Source organism: Strix uralensis, chromosome 3 (genome assembly GCF_047716275.1).
Source record: "Strix uralensis isolate ZFMK-TIS-50842 chromosome 3, bStrUra1, whole genome shotgun sequence".
NCBI classification, from domain to species: domain Eukaryota; kingdom Metazoa; phylum Chordata; class Aves; order Strigiformes; family Strigidae; genus Strix; species Strix uralensis.
Genome location: NC_133974.1, coordinates 128,054,491 through 128,075,613, shown reverse-complemented (window position 1 = coordinate 128,075,613; position 21,123 = coordinate 128,054,491). Strand labels below are relative to the sequence as shown.

The following is a 21,123-nucleotide window of genomic DNA, read 5'->3' as shown; positions in this document are numbered from 1 at the left end:
TCAAGTATCTCTGACCTACACAAAGCAGTATTTTGGAACTATGCAGAAAAATGTATCTATAATTAAGATCTTGCCAACTTCTAAAAGTCACTTTTTTATTTTTAAAAGGTTTTTTTTAATTAACGAGCTATAAAAAACAAGCAGTGGGAGGTTACATTAAGTACAGAAGGGTTGACAATTTGGCCTAAAACCAGAAAAGTTGGTTTCTAGTTGAGCATAAGTTTAAGGTAAAGGGCAAATTCTAATTATGAGTATTAATTCAGTTACCTCTAGATATCCTACCATATGTTCTTAAGAATAAAAAATATTGTAGTAAGCTGTGTTTACACAAAAAGGCCACATTAGCCAGAATTCACAAATGCTGGAAGTAATCTGAAGAAGGAAATGGTAATTAATTAGTACGCCTTTTTGTTTTTTTTAAACTCCATGACAGTCTAAAAATTTAACACATTTTCAAATGAACAGTTATTAATGATGAACGGAAGCATTTAAATATATCAGCAGTTAATCAGCATTACCTAAAGCGGATATTTAAGGAGGCTGGCACTTCATGCTGTGAGACTAAATGCTAACACAGCTAGGATACACGGATTGTACATGAGTCGTTAAACTAGTTATTTCATCAGCTTTGCCCACGTGATGTCACAGCTGACATCTTTCTCTCAGACTCAGTCTAGTCAGACAAGCTATAGGTGAGCTTATGCAGCTGTTTTTCACAATTTAGGAACTCAAAGGAACCCTTCCTCCTTGAGTTACAAATTTCTTTAGACAGACAGAAATATGGGAGGAAAAAAAAGACATGTTTCCACTATTCACAGTACAAAAATCAAGTTGTTGTGTACGCCTGGAAGAGGGAAATAGCATCCAAACTCCTACTTTCTTCTGAGGCACATCAAAACTTTACTGCCTTTGAAATGCAGTAGGATAAAGCAGAGATGCGTCACTGCAACTCAATTCTTATTGTTTAGAGTGTTATCTGCCATTAATGTCAATGTTTCTGTTGCTAACAATTTATCAGTGGGATTTACCCAAATAGAAGACAAAGGGGGCTGGGCTTTCTTTTTTTTTCTCCAGTATCTGTAACAAAAACAAGCACATACTCCTCTTGTTTTGCATGAAGAAATAGACACTTTACAAAAGCAATGTCCCCTCTCTACCTCAAAACTCCTTACTTTCTGAAAGCAGACTTTTGAAGCACTTGTTTCAGTCCAGAAAAAGATGCAAGACTTTCCTTGTTCAACACTGCATTCTTCCTTTGTTAGAATAAGTTTACTCTGAAAACGTCTTTCAGGGAATGTAAAGTGAGAGATTGTTTTTCAGCAGCTGAGCTGCATCACAGCCCCACTGCTAAACAGGTCTTCAGCTCACTGCTAAATGGGAAGATATTCTGGGTGCTCCTGGAAGATAAAACATTCTGAACCTTGCTGCAGCACTCACCAGTTTACTGCTTAGCCAGTCCTTTCCAGGCCTACACAATACACTTTTGTTGCCAGCTGTCCCGGCTGCTTTTTCATTTTCAGATTTTAAAGCTTTTATATTATAATTATAATTCTCTAAACTTCCTCCATACGGCTTAGCCTCCCCCTTTTTGTCATTTCCCTACAGCTGCAGTGAACAAATACTCCAGCTGAATCTTGAATACAAGAGGATTTTGTAGGACCGGCCTGAGGCTCAGGGAGGGGGACAGGGGTGTTTCTGACATTGTTTTAGTCCTATAGAGACCAATATTCCTTTTCTCAATATTGCAATCACCTAAGCAATCTAGCATGGAGTTCACTTTATGTATAAACATTGAACGAAATCAAAGGGTAAATCATACTTGAGATTATGAAGTGGCTTAAATTAGTAAAGAATTCTCTTTTCACCACATGGCAATTCTTTGACAGAACAAAAACTCTGTGGCTCTCCTGATGGTTTTGGGCTGTAGTTGAGAAGACATGGAATTAAAATAATTAAACAATAACCCCTTTATATACACACAGATTTTTTTCAGCGCTGTTGCCGGAAAGAAACAAAAATGCTGTATCAAAAATTGCGCTGTGCAGGATAATACCTTGATTAAGGTGTGTGGCCTCTGTAATCTGAATGCCATTCACAGAACACTGTGCTCCGTTCAGTGGTATTAGATTCACAGTACCATTGAGATTTTCAAAGATGCAATGTTCACTTTCCAAATCAAGGCCATGAAGAACTAAATACAAAGAAATAAAATAACATAATTAGTCTCTTAACAACTAGTAAGATTAGTATACTGATATCAATTTATTAAGGACATATCGCACTACATATTTGAGAGTATCTTTTCTCTTTATTCTCAACAATGTGGGTTTTTTCCCTCCTTCATCACATGTCTTAAATGTTGACGCTGTTTATTGATTCATTGTTGTGAAAAGAGAAGTGTGTTGGGTTGCTTGGGTTTCTTTGGTGTAATGTTCCTTCCCCTTAGCACCAGATTAGTAAATGCTTCTTTCCTTCTGATAGCAAACAGGAAAGTAAAATTTACGTATTAGTAGAGACAAGGGTTTTTTGACCAGTTACTGGTAAATAATGAAAGCTTCTTGACCTTCAAGTAACCATGCTTAAATCTGAAGACAGTCTACAATCACAGATTATATCCTAACAAGGATGGCTGGAACAAGGTTCTTATGTTCTATTACATTCAGGTCTTTTATCAATCAGTTATGCTACTTTCTGTCTCTTCTTCACTTAATGTATTATCCTCTCTACTAGTATTGTTTAATACCACAAAGCAACGCAAGTTTGCTAGTTTCATGAAATTCATATAGAAATTTTAATCCAGGCATCTTTTGACTCACAAAATTATACCAAACTAAGTTATTTGACTCTCAGTCTCTCACCTGAGAATTAAAGGGTGCAGTTTATTTAATGAAACTGCATTCAGGCAACATATGTGACACAGTAGTCCAGCTCTGGTAGTTAGTTGCTTTGATAAGAAGTGAATAAGAAAATCAGTATAAGAAGCTCACCTATTTTTTACCAACTTCCAGAATTTTCTTCAACTCAAATCTAAAGTCCAAAGACTACTTTATGTATAACAATATAACAACATTGTCATTATACAAAGGTTAAGAGAATGACAGTGCAGTAATTGTGACAGGTGCTGTATGAAAAAGGATGTTGGTTTTTTTTTTACGTGATACTATTTCAAAAGAAACAAGAAGCAAACTAGTAACAAGTATGTGAATATGAATAAATTTTAAGCCCACAAGCTATTCTTGAAGCAAATCCCACATAATTCAGCTCTCATATATGCAATAACATACAGACAAGTAACTGAAAAAGGGAAAAAAATTATGAAGCTTAGTTCACATATTACGATGTTAGAAGGAAAAACAACTGAAGAAAGAATGTAAAAAAATGCCAAATTCCATACCAATATCCTGTTCTGTCACCGCATCTTCCCTGCCAACATATGTTTGGCCCTCCTAATTAAGAGAGAAACACATTATTTTCAGTTGAAATCTCCCTTCCTCCCCTACAAAGATATGTTATCCTTCCACTTTCTCAGAGAAAGCCGAATAAAATACATGTTTAAGCATATGTAAAAAAAAGTATCAGGTAGCATTTTTAGAATGCTGTCACGGTCATTATTATACAATATTATTAGCAAATTCAAGTTTCAGCTGTCCTGTGCAGAATCATCTCTGTAGTTTTGAGGCAATTAATCTAGACTTGGATTTCAAGTCAAGCTTTACAATGAGATGAATGAAAAAATATACATGGGTAGGAATATTTAACATCTATCTCTGGTTAACCAGTTGACCCTCAGGATAAACCTAAACAGAAAATTAACAGATATTTTAATAGAATCAACTGCAACCTCTTAAGAGCTTTTCTTGTGCTAGTGGAGAAATGTAATGAGCTTTTCTTACTATGGTGAAGGAATGTAATAAGCACTATATTTAGATAGCAAATTAATACTACAATTTGTCTACTGAAAAAAAAAAAAAAAATCACAAGGCATATCAAGGCTATAGAAGCACAGATGTGTATTTACCTTCAAGTGGTACAAGATGATACCAGTACTGAGCAGATCATCGTCAATGCCAATGAGATGAGGCAGTTCAGAATCTAACACAACACCTATCCCTTCCTTCCTCAGAGCCAAGGTTTGCTCCTGTAAAGGACAAAAGTCTGTTTATTGGGATATGGAGGAAATACTGCTCTTCCTTCTCTTTCTCAACCAAGTTTAATGTAACTTATTCTCTGTAATATCAGCCAAAAAAAGCGTTTTTTTAATGTGGGTTTTTTTTTTTTTTTTTTTTACATTTTCAATGCCAACTGTTGTATTTCTATTGAGCGTTCCAAGCTTGCTGTTCAGGAAATCTGTGAAGGTGTTATTTGAAAGAAACCAGACAAACAGCTGAATTATACCAGATAAGAAAGATCAATCAAGAGCATAACAAAACAATGCTGTCTAAAAGCAAGTTACATACCACCTTGCATAAAGGTATGGAGAATTTAAAACTCCTCAGAATTCAGCACAGTTAAGGAATAGAAAACTAAAAACTCTTTGGCAATCCTTTAAATAAGTTGAACCTTGAATAAAAACCCCAGACATCTGAAAACTCTGTAAGTTTAAGCAGTTAAAACATCATCCAATGTAAGGGAAGCACTGACAGCAGTAAATAATTGTAGAAAATGTTTGCAGCATATAATTCCAATTCTTCAAAATTCCTTTGGGCCGCATTGTACAGCCACCTGTAGAACGAAACATCATTCATCAGGACTACAAATGGGACACTTCAACCTTCAATAAAGTATCATTCAATGTAGTACTGATCAGACAGTCTATGCAATAAATAAGAAATTAATTATAGCTTTGAAATAAGTTTTAGTATTTAAGAAGTTTATTTTTCAAGTTGAAACCAAATCCTACCGGCTTCTAGGCCTGGAATATAACAGCAACCAAGACTGAACATGTACACCCATCACCTTTCAAAATAAATGTATTTCTCCACCTAAAACAGCTAAGCCCTTATAAGCCAAGGAAGACTGACAACCCAGGAAGGAGAGGCAACAGCAGCAAGTATCACTTCTGTGTATTGTAAGGCATACACTTTTCTCCTGGTGCTAGTAAACCCAGAAAATAGGTTTTCTGACAGAGCATGACTACTCCTTTGCCAAATGAGCAGTATGCCTTCTCCAGAGCCAACCAAGGTACTACACTTTGTAAGAAAAAACAGATAGATTGTTATATGTATTTTCCCAAGTACAGTGACTTGACAATCTGAAAGAAGAAAACAGATGCAATATCTCAGTTCCCTGCACAGTACGAAATATTGTCAATATTGATACTGTTTAAAAAATTCAAAGTATGGATATACCTGGGCAAGACAAGATGATGACACAACATACAAAAGACACTCCAAAACAAAACCAGGAAATCCCACTGTGGTCATGGATGAATTAAAAAGTTCTCCAGCATTCAGAAAGAAAGCAAGCAGACGTGATTCATGTTGCCCTGCAGCTCTCTGACATTCAAAATGCACCCAACTATTCCTTGATATTATAAAAGTGTCACCTCATAAAACCAAAAACTACAGCTTAAATCATTGTTCAAGTGAAAAAGTAATTTCAGTCAAAAATACCTATCACATATTAAATATTTATTGAGTAGCATCTACTGTTATTCATAATTTATAATGTTCCCCTATGACGAGGTTGAAGACTTAAAACAGAGGGCTGGTGGCCGTTTACACAACTGCTGGCACCTTCAGCCCAATGGAACTGATAAAATATTAAGAGCTGAACATTTTTTCCCCAGCATAACAAAGCATTTGCCAACATCCCTGACTGAGATAAGAATAGACATCCCAGGAGGCAAAGAAATTATCACTGGGTGAGAAAAACATCTCACAAATAATTAAGAATAAAGAAAAAAAAAATTATTATTCATTTTCCAGTCTTTTAATATTTAACACATTTTTACTACATTCAGAAATAAAACATGTATAACTGTGAGTTAAAATAGATGTGTTGCTTATTTATTCAGATCTAGAATTAAAAGAACACTAATTGAGTTTCTAAACCCTTATTTTGTAAATGACTACCATTCACACACAGAATGTATCCTGTTGATAGAAGCATTATAATAAATGCAGCGGACAGTAGCTGTGATTAACTATAATACTTTTTTTTTTTTTTAACACTTGCTGTAAATTAGCTTTTATCTTCAGATACAAATTGCTATATATCCTGGATGTTATTCAGGTATCTGGAATAACTGCTAAACTTTAATTGTTTGGCTTAAAATTTAATTCCAGATTCAAAAGCTTCTGCTAGGATGCCTCCAAATGCCAAACTGTGCTCTTCTGCCCCAAACCAAAAATCACAAAAAACTCATCAACAATAGATCTTTATTACTCTGTTCTCCCACAGTGAGACAAAGAGAAGAAAAAGGCCAGAAAGAAATAGCCAAATTGCCCCTCTTTCATCCTTGACAGCATAAGAAGAATGTTCCTAAAGGAGAACAGGCGTCTTTTGAAATAAATTGAAGGTCTGTAAGCTATTATAAGGCAGAGAAATGATTAAGTTTAATCCATTTTTTGATTCACTTTCATTTGTGCAACACAGTTTTAAGAAGCAGTGAATCCATAGTCAAATGACAAGAGCAGGAAAGGTCACTGTCCCTCTTAAAGCAATACCAATTCAGAAAATTTATGAAAACCTCAAGGTACACTAAGAAAGCTGAACGTACCACATGCATCTTAGCTTGAATTATCCTTGAACAGAAAAGTGTACACATACTCCCTCAGTATTTAAGATGCGTTCATAAACTGTGGAAAATAAAGCAAGCCAAGTATTATCCACAAAGGAGCACTCCAGTTAATATAAACGGCTACTGTGTGAGGAGAAAAAAAGGTTTTGTTCTTTAGAAGCAGCTAGATCAAATGGACTCATTTGACGAGTAGAAACTCAGAAAATAATTCTGAGTCAGTACACATGAAAACCCTTCCTTGAGTCAAAGTTAAAATAAGAGGATAATATTGTATATTTAAATGATAGGCTCTTTTAATTCAGCTCTGACTCAGCGGTCAGAAATATCCTGATATAGTAAACTCATTAACACTTCTGTGACAGATATAAAAGCTATTGTGAAATCTCATCCCTTCTGCACTGAGGTATTAAGTTTGCTTAACTGATCCAGTGGCATCTCCAAGCTCGCAGCTAAGATATGTTTTGGTAGTTTAAGAACAAAATCTGTGTCTAAAGTACTTATCTGAGCCGTAGACTTAATCTTCATCATACACAACTGCCCACGATAAAGAACATCTCTAAGATGCATAGGATTTCTTTAAATGTATTTCTGTAAATGCACACGCAAAAATGGAACCACGCAAGTTTACCTGTTTAGCCAATAGGATACTGAATTAAATTTAAAAAGAAAATAAGCCCAAAGGACATTTCTAACATTCCTTGACCAATCTACCAGTAGAGTGAAACATATGCTGCTACTGGCCCAGCACATATTAAAGGGTACATGTAATTAGTACACTGCCCTTTTAATGAACAGAACCTCTTGGAGGAGTTTAATTTCTGTTACACTTTCCAATGCAGAAACTCAATTCTTTTATTTAAATATTGAACAGTTCGCTGCTGGCACACAGTCCTGAGAATACACTATGCAGACACTTTCAGTAAAACATAACATTATGCTGGCTGAGTAAATTGTCCAGATGTCTATATTTGAATTATGCAAAAACGCATAATACCAAATTAAAGAAATTATGGATAAAAATGTGCAACAGCAAAAGTCTTTACATTAATATTTAACCAGACTGTACTAGAGCAGATTCTTATGCTAACAGGTACTTTGGGTGCATTTGATTTCACTGAAAATATGCTATTATATCCTCAGTCCACAAAAATGTCTGAAGATACTCAGTGGCCCGGCACTAACATTAAGCTCTCTATAAAATATATAGATGTAAACTGTACACAAGGGAAGTTCTTAATTCTTAATTGGTTTTCCTCCAGTTATGTACTCAGTACACTTTGCATTCTCTTTAAATCGCTGGTAACAAATGTTTCACATCTACAGAAAAACAATATTCTACACTGCTCAGAATTCAAAGACATGTGAAAATGCTTATTTCCAAACCCAGCAGATCACAGAATTAGGGGAGTAGGAAAAAAAAAAAATTATTCAGCAGGAGTTCACAACCGAAAAGCAACTCCTTGTTAAACTGAAGGACACTGTAGACATCAATAATTTACACAAATGCAAGAAATTAAGTGGAGAAATTTTGAGAAAAGGAAGGAGGTATTTATGGACAAATGCACAGGGTATCCATCGCCTGTGGTTCCATAACCCCAAGAACCACAGACACAGAAAGCATGGGAAGATTTCTGGAGAAGGACTGCTATCCGCTTGCCCTGGTTTATGTTCCAAAATCGAGTACTGATGAAGAAACCCTACTTCACCTACAGGGGTATTTAATCTGAGCCAGTATAATTTTTCTTTAAACAAGGGCAAAAAGGACAAGAATGTTTGAAGTTTGATTTAAAACCAGATTTCCTAGTGTCTTAATGTATATTATCAGTAAATATATCTTAGAAATTTGTGTTACCAATAAAAATTCTCAGTCTCTTTTGACTCCCACTAGTTTTTTACTTGAAAAAATTATTACAGCAATGAGTTCTTTAGATACTATGCATTAAAAAAAAAAAAATCAACATAAGAAAACATTTTTCATTCACATTTACTGCTCTTTTGATACAATGATTTGCTTTGACACCCTAAATTATCCAATAATCAGGAACTCAGATCAACAAAATATTATCTTATTATTGTAACCATCCTCTGTCCATTCCACAGAATTCTAATTTACTTTAGAGTTACAAAATTTTCCAGGAATGTCACTGGGATACGTGATGCTTTCATTATTCCTGTATCAACCTCCATACTGTGGTACATTTATGTATTTATTTATGTTATTCAAATACTCTTGTGAAAAATGAAAGGTTTTCAGTGCACATGAAAAAAATACTGTTTGTCATCATGTTTCCCCCACTTTTCTTTTTAAACAGGGGAATATTTTTGCCTACTTAGCTAAGACAGCTGATCCTCCAGCAAGTAATTCCCTTCTCTTTAAAAATGTTGTTTGCAAATATATTAAATTCCATATGGCATTGGTAAACAATAACTGATCTTCATGAAAATGCCTCTTTGGTCTTGAATTTCAACTTGCAGCAATTCTGCATGACTCCTGTAATTGCTAGAGCCTCAAGTCTGATGCAAAACCTGTGAAGCATTTCTATTGTGTGTCCTTTGATGTTTGAGCAAATGCTTGCAAAACAGCAACCTGTTACTGAGTCAAAAGTCTACATCAGACCTCTGACAAAAGACAGTCTTGTAAACTCAACTATGCAACAAGATCACCACCCTTGTACAAAACAGCTGTAGACCATGGCCCAGTTCCAACTCTACATTATTTCTTTTCCGTTCTAAATACCAACTTTCTAACTGTTGTTTTCCACTCAAAGCTTATTCCCATTATTTGGGTGGTACAGTCCTAATGTTTGGAGATATTTTTAATTGATTAAAAATAGCAGGATTTAAGAGGAATACACTGCAGACGGATGCCTGTTTCTATTTACAGAAATTATCTGAATAATTCTAGATACAATTCTTCTGAAAGAAAAGTGCTATATAAACAGATGGACTACTCTAAATTTTCAACTGCATTACATGCTAATTATTATATTTATAGAGAATACACAGCCAACTATTGAAGTTGCACTCACAATATTAAGAGGTGAGCATTCTAAAAATTTAGCAAAGTTTCCAGAAAGCCCTACAAAACACAAGAAAGCTTACTTGATTACTTCTGTAATTTAAGCAAAATTCCAGGAATTTTTCCTCTGCTTAAAACACCAGCAATGTTTCTCCTACCTGAGGGGGCAAGAAGTGAAAGTGACCTCCTACATTACCAAGTGCAGTTCCCAAATACCATAATAAATAATTTTGTAGGTTATACTCAGGCTCTCATCCATTATATAATGTAAATTGTTTTCAAATACTTGGCCTGAACTTACTAATAGTCAGTTCTTTCTCCCACATTTATTCATCGATACAGTTATGGACAGCAGTCATATCCACTCTTCTTACTGTGGTTATACCAGGCCAAACTCCAAGCAGGTCCTTTCTTATGACAGGGCTCACCATACCCTGGCGTTTAACACATCCTCTCATCCTCTCTCTAGGTCATCCTCCTTGACCTTGATGATTTGCATGCCATGTTCCCAGTGTATATGCAATTTTGCCAGCACCATGTACAATGGCACTCCTACTTTCCATTCACCACACAGAACATCTAACTGATCCTTCCAAGATTGATTTATCTTTCATGCGGGCATAACTATCTCCTGACAGTAAAGCCTCATGCCAACCTCCTTCTTTTCCATGGTGTGCTAAGTTCTTATTAATCCTGATGTTTTTGCACTGCAAACTATTTACCATCAATCACCCTTCTACTACTCTAATCCTTAGAGTCATCCCGTCCTCTGTGAGATGCTCTGCTAGACAAATTAAGTCTCCCAGCTTTAATATCAGCAAACTTCACCAGTTAACACACCTAAAAAAAAATCATAAAACATGATCAAGCCCAAAAATAAGCTCCAACACCATCTCCTCCCAAAAAACCCCACTACTACCAACTTTGCACCCCTCCTAGTACCACTGCTTCCATCGCATCCTCTGTATAACCATTTTACTTTTGTGTGCGTGGCAGGGTTTTGGTAGCAGGGGAGGGGGCTACAGCAGTGGCCCCTGTGAGAAGCTTCTCAAAGCTCCCCTGGCTCCAAGTCAGACCCGCCTCTGGCCAAGGCCAAGCCAATTACTGATGGTGGCTGTGCTCTGTGATAACGTAAGAAGGGGAATCTGGGAGGAAGAGCTGGAGTTGTGAGGGAGACACTTCTGCAAACACCGAGGTCAGTGGAAGAAAGGAGGAGGAAGGGGTGAGGTGCACTGGAGCAGAGACTCCCCTGCAGCCCATGGTGAGAGGGCAGGCTGTGCCCCTTCACCCATGGAGGTCACCAGGGGAGCAGATGCCCACCTGCAGCCCACGGAAGACCCCACGCCGGAGCAAGGGAAAGCGTGTGAGGAGTCCTCTCCCTGAGGAGGAAGAAGCAGCAGAAACAACAGGTGATGAACTGACCACAACCCCATCCCCTGCGCCGCTGAGAGGGGACGAGGGAGATAAATCAGGAACAAAGCTGAGTCCAGGAAGAAGGGAGAGGAAGGGGGAAAGGTGTTTTCAAGATGTGGTTGTATTTCTCACTGTCCTAATCTGATTGGAAAATTAAGTGGTGATGGTGGTGTTTAATTTAATTTAATGTTCTTTTTCTTCCCTTAACAAGTCTGTCTTTTGCCCATGACCATAATGGGTAAGTCATCCCTCCCTATCCTTATCTTGACCACCAAGCCTTTTGTTTTATTTCTCTTCCCCACCCCTGAGGGGTAAGGAGGGAGTGAGCAGCTGTGTGGTGCTCAGTTGCCCTCTGGGCTCGAACCACAACATTTTTATTTAAATTCTAATCTCCACACTACCTAAATAAGGAAATAGTTTCCTATGTGTCCCAGGGTCAAATGCTTTACTGACATCCACAGAGATGAGAACCAGTACTACAGCTATTTCTAGCAAGGATCACTGATGGACAGAACCAGACCCAGCACATACTGAGCAGACAAACCAGGACCAGCTAGCTCTAGAAACAATCACAGACTGTATGACAACATAATAAGAATTCATTAAATAGGAAATGACTATTTAAAAAACCACAGATTTACAGGGAAGCAGGTCTTTATGATTGTTACAGTTTTAGAAAAATATGTGGCAGAAATACATACACCATTTTAAAGAAGTCTTCACAAGGAAAGCATTCCTTAAAGTTTCCTCACCAGCCCAGCAAAGGTAAGTCATTCAGGAGGCAATATTAGTCAAGGTTTTGAGTCCCTCCACAATTTACCTCAGCATAATGAGCATAGGTCAGAGTAGCAGTTCTGAATTTAACATTTACATTTAGCTTTAAATGTTTAGTTCTGCTAGGTAGTATTTTAGAAGACTATTTTTCTTTCATTTTGAGAACAGAGTTTATAATGACTTTTCTGGTAATTGATGAAGGTATAATCACCTTACTTTTTTCCACAGAAATAATGTGTTAGGTTTTACTAGGTCAGTGACAGCAACTATGAGTTGTCACTTACGTGAATTTTTTAATGCAAATTAAAGGACTATTAAAAGGTCAGAAATCGCAAAAAATATAATCTCTTTGATCTCAAGGCAAACATTTGAGGATGCTACAAAAAGACAGAATGAAGTGCCCTTTAAAAACTATCAGTCTGATTTTGTGTACCCAAAGCATAAAATAATTGGTGCTTTAAGCTGGCATGAATGGCATTAGCAACTGGTTGTACGTCATGAAGTCACTAAGATTGTTGATACTCTTGTAAAGCTGGTAAACTCAGTTGTGGAAACTAAAATTTTCTTAGCAACTATACACATCTTCCCTTAATTCAAATTCCAGTGAAATAAACCCTGTCTAAAAACAAACTCAAATTCTACCATTAACAGTATACAAGATATGTACATGTATGTATAAATATAATTATCACCTGTATACATATACATAGTATACTGTCAATTGACTTGAATTCTCTAAATTGCAGCATTTACAGTACAACGGTTGAAAGCCAGGGGAAGAGACACAGGAAATGCCTATGCCTTTTAATTACATTTAATTAAACCAGTTTCACAATTTTAACAATGAAATAAAAATGAAAAAGTCATTGTAATTTGCAATAGCCCAATATACTAATTTAACTGCTCTGAAGAACAGCATAAGGGGATGCCAAATGCTTGAACTGTAATAATAATAGAAGGACCTCAATTTTAATTAGAAACAATAATGAATCAAATGCCAAACAAGATCAAAGCATCCATTAAAAAAAAAAAAAAAGACTAGGTCAAACAAAGAGAATAAACACACATAAAATAAGTGGAAAGGGCAAGATGACAAGAGTATAACTCACAATATATAGCCACAAGAAACCGGTATTATTTGTATCAAAGGGAAGTGTCCTTTAAAAATTAATTAAATAAAAACAACCTATATTGAGAAATCTATAATCTGGCATCAGTCCCTAATATCAAGGCCAAAAGAAATATCATATCTAATAATAAAAAAGAATACTTAAATCATATTTCACAGCCAAGACACACAATCCAAATATTGACTGAAGGGTACAGTTCCCAACACATTTTTGATAAGTTCAACTAAAATTGAATGGAAAAAAATCAGAAGGGAGTAATGTCTTGCACTGTATATAATCTAGACTGCAGTATATTCTTGGCAGATTGCAGTTTTGCCAGATTTGAGTATTTTTAAAATTCAGGGCCCATTTAGCCAATGAGAGTAAACTAGCACAGCTTTGTCAACTACTAACAGAAAATAATGCTTCCTTTAAAGATACAAAGCTGCTGTACCTTTAGGGAGAAAATGCAAAGCAATCTACCCAAACCTCAAGAAGCAATCACTGACCTTTGCCCTTTGCTGATTGAAGTGAACCCTAACCTGGATAGCTGCCACCTTTTCTGCATTCTCAGAAAAACCTCCAGGGGACTACTTTTTGCCAGCTAATACAAAATAATAAAAAAGAAAGTCATGTTCACCAAAGGAGGTATGACATTTTTTCTATTTACATACTGTAAAAAACGAGGCAAGTTTTTCTTCTTCAGTGGCAAAGCTTTATGTTATTTTTATAAGCCTACTGAGATTTGAAAACATTACTGCACAAATGCTGCGTATCATGGCAGCCTTGCCTCTCACCTGAATTCTCAGCGATTCCTGACAGGTACAGTTGCACCTCAAAATTATAGATCTAGTAGAGGCAATTCATCCCACTATGGAAATTAACTCAAAATAAAAGATTAAGGCACCGATATGGAGTACAGTGTAGCACTTTTCAATGACTTAGAATGACTGGCAAGTAAATACCACCAACCACAACAGACGGAGGGCAAATCTACTCTTTCAATGCTAAGCCTTTGAGGCAGCCAAGACACTAAAGAGTTTCATATTTTCAGAACTTAAATAAGATCTCATAATGGGTCTAATTTTTAGTATTTCAATAAAAAGCAGACTAGGTGTTTGAAACATTTATTTAAATGCTTCATTAACACAAACTGTCAGGACCATATTAAAAATACCTTTAAAAATGTTTCCAACCAGGACTATGTGACATCGAAGCCAGCTTGAACTAAGTATGTACAATGTCCTTTCTTAATGAAAACCAGCTGACAGGTGGATCAAGACCAGCAAGATCACTAGTAAACAAAAGCTTACAACCTCTGAATACTACTTGTTGAGTTTAGGATAAACTTCAATATTGCTTTACCAAAAGCAATCTACCACATTAAACATTTAAATATGTTATTTAAAAAGCTGAGGAAACCTTCAGATTTCCAATCTAAAGCACCTTATACTTGGACAAAATTACAAAGATTTAAACCTAAAACCAAATATAATTAAATTCTTTCCCAGGCATATTTCAATTAAGTGTCTTAATGAGTGTCTTAAATTCAGCTAATCAATTTAGGTCTTAAGAAACTATCAAACTTAAAGGAAAATGGCCAAAAGAAAATTCCTCATGAGCAAACCCTCTCAGATGTCCCTGGGTAAGAAATATAATAAGATACAATTTTCCTAGGTTAAAGGAATCTTTAACCCTAAAATCCTTTGCCTTCTGCTATGCTCCCTATACCCTTAAACCAGTCAAGGTCCATCACACCACAGCCTCCTTCCGTCCACAGCTCAGAAGTCCATGTTCAGTTTTGCAGCCATCTCTCCACTGGCTGCAGAAACCAGAGAAAGAAATATTGGGAGACTACGATGTGATCACACAATTAAAGACTGTGTAAACAGAGGTAAATGGCAAGGGGATTACTGTAATTAAGCTGGGCATTTTAAACACCTACATTTCAACTGGCCAGAACTGTGACTTTAGATTTGCCACATTATCAGGCCACATGCATTTCTCAATGGAAAAAGCTTTCCTTGCAAACATTAAGTAAGGTGGTTTATGTAAGCAAAAAGACAAATGGATCTGTGCTTTCTTATAGGGGCCAGTTAACAATTCAAACGAACATGAGAAAACTGAAACTGTATGCCTCTCTTTCCTTTCTTACCCTTAACACAGCTAATTCTTGGTTATGTGATAGTCACTCTGCTCAAATACAAGATCTATTGTTTTCCCCAAAATTCAGAGTGTCCCGGCAGCAGGTAATCAGTAAAATAAATGAATATTGCAGAGCAACTGCCATATCAATATTCCAAACTCCGGTTTTCTCAGAGTTCCCATTAAAAAGCTGTCACCACAGATGCTGCAGAAGCACAAATGACAGGTGGATCCCACTGGTAAAAAAAAAAAAAACGACTAAGGACATGTCATTCCTTCATGGAAAACATAATCTGCAATTAGGTATCCTGATTTATTTTTTTTTTTTTAAAGCTTCTGGACAGCTTATCTTGTTCCTTAGAGCAATCAAACTTCCCATGACTAGGATATGGGATTTTTAATGGTTTCCCTTGATCAAAAATTCTTCCTCAAGATAAACATCCCCACATTCAACTGAAAAAACAGGAGACAAGTCACTGCTTTTTCTGAAGATTCAAACATGGTATTTTCTCGAGTCACATCAGCACTCTCCTTGGCCAACCACCACCTTGTCAAACCCTCATGCTGACCGTGCCACTAACCAACTGAAATTAGAAGTCTGATACTGTAGCCTAAACTCAGAAATGGAAATGAAGGAGGATGGTAAGAAGCTTCTAAGGGCAAGTAATAAACCAGTTTCACTCTTTATGGCATCAGACTGCTTCTTTACAAAATTAAGGTCTGAGTGCCTTTGGACTGCTACAAAATATAAGAAGTTGAAACACTTCTTTATGTTTTGAAATGTAACCCATCTCCAGATTTGTTCCCTTATGCTGTGTGAACACAGACACAAAATGAGAACACAAGGGGAAATGAAAAACAGTTGAAAACAAAAAACAAACCTCCAACCTTTGAAAATCAAAGATCTGGAGAAGTGCTCATGCAGGACGACACTTTTTAACAGAAATAATGCCATACAGAAAATCCAAGAATTTAATGAAACTCACTCAGAACAAATCCTTCAGCAACAGTTTGACCAGATGCTGCAAGTCAGACTTTTAAAGAAATTAAATGTAAATATTTAACAAAAAGCTCTACAAAAGTTGACATTTTGAAGATAAGCAAGTCCTTAACTGGTCTATTGTGGATTAGTTGGTCTTAATCACATCTGCTGGATTTACCTAAGGGTAAAAACTCCAAATCTAGAAACAGTGATATTCATGGATGAACTATTACTAGGTCAGAAGCTGCCCAAACTCACAACTCTTTTGCTGAAAAAGTTCCTGCAAAACAATGAGACTTCTTTCCACACAGAAGGAAGTTGTGCTGGGAAAAACAAAAAATTAACTACCCCATAGCATTCTGTCTATAAACCCTGTGTTTTTAAGATATTCATACAACCAAATCCAACTGAAAACAAATGGGAGTTAGGCACCTAAAATACCTTCAAAGCACTAACAGATGTTTCAGTACCTAACATAGGGATAACCTGAAACACTAGCACATTACCCTCCAGCAAATAAAACTGAACCTGCACTCTCTTTAACAAGACTTTATTGGATGAGTCGATCACCGATGACAAGATTTTTGATTTCCTTCTGGGAAGACTGGAGTGGAAAGAGAAGGATATTAAGTTACATTAGATTGTCAGGGCTTAGTATTCTCTATACTATATGTCTCAATAACATCCTCATACACAGAGGGGAAAACATATAAGTGTACCAGAAAAAAATATTCTGCATAATAAAGCAATCTTGCTATGGACCAATGGGAAAAAGCTACAACAGTGTCAGAAAAACAATTTGGAAACAACACAGATATGTTCACAGCACTTTTTGCATTTGCATTGATGGGTTAAACTATTCAGACTACACACTGAAGACATGGAACAGACACACTCCTTACTTTTGAGTGCTGCGCTGCCCCCTGGAAGACAGGCAGACATATCATCAACAGTTTTCCAGACAACTAGCATATACATAGTCATCCAGCCAATATTAGGAAATATTGGAAATGTATGCCAGGAAACATTAGAAATGTCAGCATTTGGACGGCTATGGATACAATGGTTTAGAATGTAAAAAGATTTCTCAAAGCATAATACTACTCAAAGAACTGCACAGCACAAGAAAACATTTACTGAATGGATGAGAGCAACAAGAGGTAGGAAAGGAGAAAAAAAGATTTCAAAAGATTGTGAAATCTGGTTCAGATTTACTAGTAAGAGTTCCTTAAAAGATGAAGCAGAGCTGAGTATTTAGTTTGTTTTGGATGGGAACTAGTTACATGGACACCCTTCTTGCTCTGCAGGCTGGCTCCCTTACAAAATACTTATCACAAAGAGATCAGCCAAGACAAAACACTGAGCAGCAGCTGAAAGAAATTCGATTGTGTCTAATTGTGATTGACAAGACAATTCCAGGCTAAAAAAAAAAAATCTATCCCAAGAAAACAACTTTGAAATATTTGAGATTCCCATTAAAGTGACAGCCTACACATTAACTAGGAAAAGCTGTTCTGTTCCGTATTGTCTCTGTGAAGCTGCTCCTCTTCTTAGTGGGCATCTGTTAAGCCAGTTTTTGTATCCTATAAAGCTGCATATACACTATCAAATCTCTGTCCTATGTTTGACTATGTTCAGCTTGACACAGGTATGGTTTCTGGAATAACAAAATAAATTTTGAATCAGCAGCCACGACAGTGCTATTGGGGGACAAGGGGCCAGGTGCTATTTGGGGGACAAGGGGAAGAGAGGAGGAAATATGGAACACATCATCAGTAAGGAGGTACATGCTTTATAATCTGTGGACATGCCAAAGCTACATTTTGTACTATCCTAGGACTTCAATAAAATGCCTTTAAACATTTTTTTAAAATGCTCTTCCTTTATAAATGATAAATTAATTATTTATATAATCATCAGTTATGAAAGGGGAAATTGATTCCCTCATGCATACGTGTGTTAGATAAGGCACTAATTCCTGCTGTGTTTCTCCTAGTCAATGGGGCAAACAAATAGCACGATCCTGCTGGCTGCCAGAGTCACTTTCAGCCCAATTAAAACAAAAAGTTTAGTACGATTAAGACACTTCAGTCTTCCAAGAAGAAGAAACTTCTACTATCCAAAGCCACAAAAAAATCACAACTGAGAAGAAACTTCCTAATCAGATTTTTCCCTGTCTCCCAGAGCATTAGACCACACCACCCTCATCAATCAGGAAAAGCTATTAAAGCGTCTGCAACAATCAAGATCAGAAAACTGTAGTTTTGTTGTGAACAGCTTACTGTGAAAGTGCAGGTGCTCCAGCAGCAGCCCACACAGGCACCAATAGCTCTCTGAAATGAATGTCAATTAAAAAGGCAGATGCAGAATGCAGAACTGCTTAAATGAGCAACTGATAAGAAAGTCAAGCTAAAATGATGCAAAATTAATGATGCTATTCCTTTAAAGAATAAGGGAATTACAGGAGCAGTTCTTAGTCTCATAAGGTCAGCTTACTTTCTCCATTTTTCATTGTTTCCCTTTCCCCCTCATAATTGATTGCCACATGCTCACTGCTGACATGCAGCTGTCTATCAATACACAGAAGTCCTATTTTTGTAGTGGCACCCCAAAGCACCACTATAGTTAACATGCTGCAAGGATTTCCATCAGAAGCCTTTGCAGATTCAAAGTAATTTTTCAGGAAATTTGGCCTACATTCCCGAATTACAAGGACAAACTTAACAAGCTGCCATGCCTGCTCCTTGACACTTTAGACCTTGTACAGACAGAACTACTACTGACATCTGAGAAAAATTCCCTGAATAAAACTGCAGGATTTCATAGAATCACAGGATGGTTTGGGTTGTAAGGGACCTTATACATCATCTACTTCCAATCCCCCTGCCATGGGCAGGGACACCTTGCACTAGACCAGGTTGGCTAATTGTAAGTAGAGGTGCCTGTTTGGTGGCCCAAACTTCCTGGACACTAGCCTGTAAAGTCCTATTCTCCAGCAGCATATAAAACTTAAACCATCAAAGCTGTTATTTTCCATGCTGGAATATCTGATGCAGGTTGGTTTCTGTCCCCACTAGCTTGAGTTCAAGGGGAAACTACCTGTCTATTTCAAAAAATGAGGTGCACAGAGCATTTTGCTGTCTCAAGGGAAGCAGGTTTCACCTCTTCCCAGCTTCCTATGTGTGACCACACTGAGCATACATGCGTCTCAAAAGGAAAAATAAGTCTACATAGGGCAGCGTTGACGTTTGGGGCAGAGAACAAAACTTTTCTTGCCATTAGTGACCCTTCCTAGCAGGAGGTACTATACCTTCCAGCTAAGAGACAGCAACTCTGCCCTCAGAATTCTTCATGCTGGTATCTAAAGGGGGACAAGGGCCTGGCTGGAAGAGAAAGAAATAGGATATATCTTAATTCATCCTCTTCTCCCATATGCATTACAATATAGTCTTTAATTACATGATCATATATTTTCTACAGGACCTGTGAATAATTCATTCCATAGACTGTACACTCTGGGAATGAATCAAGAGAATGCAGTGAACTAGACTATTATCAACAGGACTCCTACCTCATCTGTTGCTAAAGCTGGATGACGAATGAGTCATGAAATTGTGGAGGGAAAAAAAAAAACCCTTGTCTCATAGCTAATACATTTATTCATTTTAAAAGCGATTTCTTTCTTTGTGTGTTTCTTTGGGGATGGGAGAATTAAGAAGTGTTTCACTTATCTAGAGTTGTGTTTTGTTTATTATTTACCTAGAAATTAATCTCTACTTCGGTAGAGATGAATCTGAACTAATAAATTACTTTAAATCTATTAGTCCCTTCCTCAGGGCCAAGATGTAACCCTTGTTATTGAAAGAAATTGAAGAAAGGAGTAGGCCTATGCATACTAGTAAGTAACAGCTACCAAGGAGAAGAAACAGACTTCAGGAGCAGCGACACAATAGCAAAGTCTTTTGCAGAGGAAGATGCACAGGCTTGGTTGCTGGCACATTCCTGTCCCTCACAGCCCAGCTACTGAGGTACAGAGCGAATGAACCTGAAGAGACACATGGCAGTCAAACTGGACCTGCCTTTTCCTTCGTTCAGGAGTACAGCCTGGTTGCAACAGCTGCAGATTTGTGCTGCCAGCTGTGTTTAAGACATCTCTTAGTAGATTTCCTTAAAAACATAATGTCTGTAGTTGGGAAGAAAAAAGAACAAGCACATTACTCCAGCAGCACTTCTACCACAGTACGGCTGTATGAATCAAGGCTATGCTCAGCTGCCAATTAAGACATTAAGTCAGGTGCACAACAGTACCATATACTCAAAGCTATCAGAATCACGCAGTAATAAACTCCTAAATATACTGCTAAAAACACCAGCAGAATAAAATGGTTCTAGTTGTTCATATCCAATACACGTTGCCATCAGAAACAGTTCCTTGGTGAGGGACTCAAGATAAATTTACGTTTTCCGTCTAAAATGTTGATGTTGAAGTGCTTCCTTACTCTCCCACAAAACCAAGTCCAATAAGAAATTTACATTCTGTCTTTTGTCCTCATTACTTCTCTGCTGATCCTTTAGAAGAAACAGCTTTCAGGGTATATTTCTTCTTCTTCTTTTTTCTACAGACTGAATCAGGAGCTTCCACTGCTTTCAATTTAGCTCCCCTTCCTGCCACAAGAAAAATTAATAGAAAAGCAGATCAAATGCCCAGGAGGAATTGTTGAACAAGTGGCATCTGAGCTGTAGAAAGGATTTCAAAAGCAACTCACTCTGTCTGACTCCCTCTCATTTGAAAACCACCTACAAGCCCTAGAGATGGATTAAAGCTAAGCATGGCCTGGATAATCTACAAATGCAGGGCCCCAGTTGTAGGGAGGGCGGCAATGAAATACTTGGGAGTATGGTTATTCCTAGAAACCGGAGGACCTCTTTTGGAACGCAC

At 37.0% G+C, this 21,123-nt stretch overlaps 1 protein-coding gene across 6 annotated transcripts in view; it reads right to left on the bottom strand.

Annotated features, from left to right (window-relative positions):
• KIF16B (kinesin family member 16B) overlaps positions 1 to 21,123 on the bottom strand; it is a 142,252-nt gene that overhangs the window by 72,609 nt on the left and 48,520 nt on the right. For all 6 annotated transcript variants that reach the window (XM_074864366.1, XM_074864367.1, XM_074864369.1 and 3 more), the window contains exons 13-15: positions 4,019 to 4,138; positions 3,395 to 3,446; positions 2,054 to 2,191 (exon numbers count right to left, since the gene is read on the bottom strand). In XM_074864366.1, coding sequence (XP_074720467.1) covers positions 2,054 to 2,191; positions 3,395 to 3,446; positions 4,019 to 4,138 — 310 coding nt within the window. The remainder of the gene's footprint in view (positions 1 to 2,053; positions 2,192 to 3,394; positions 3,447 to 4,018; positions 4,139 to 21,123) is intronic.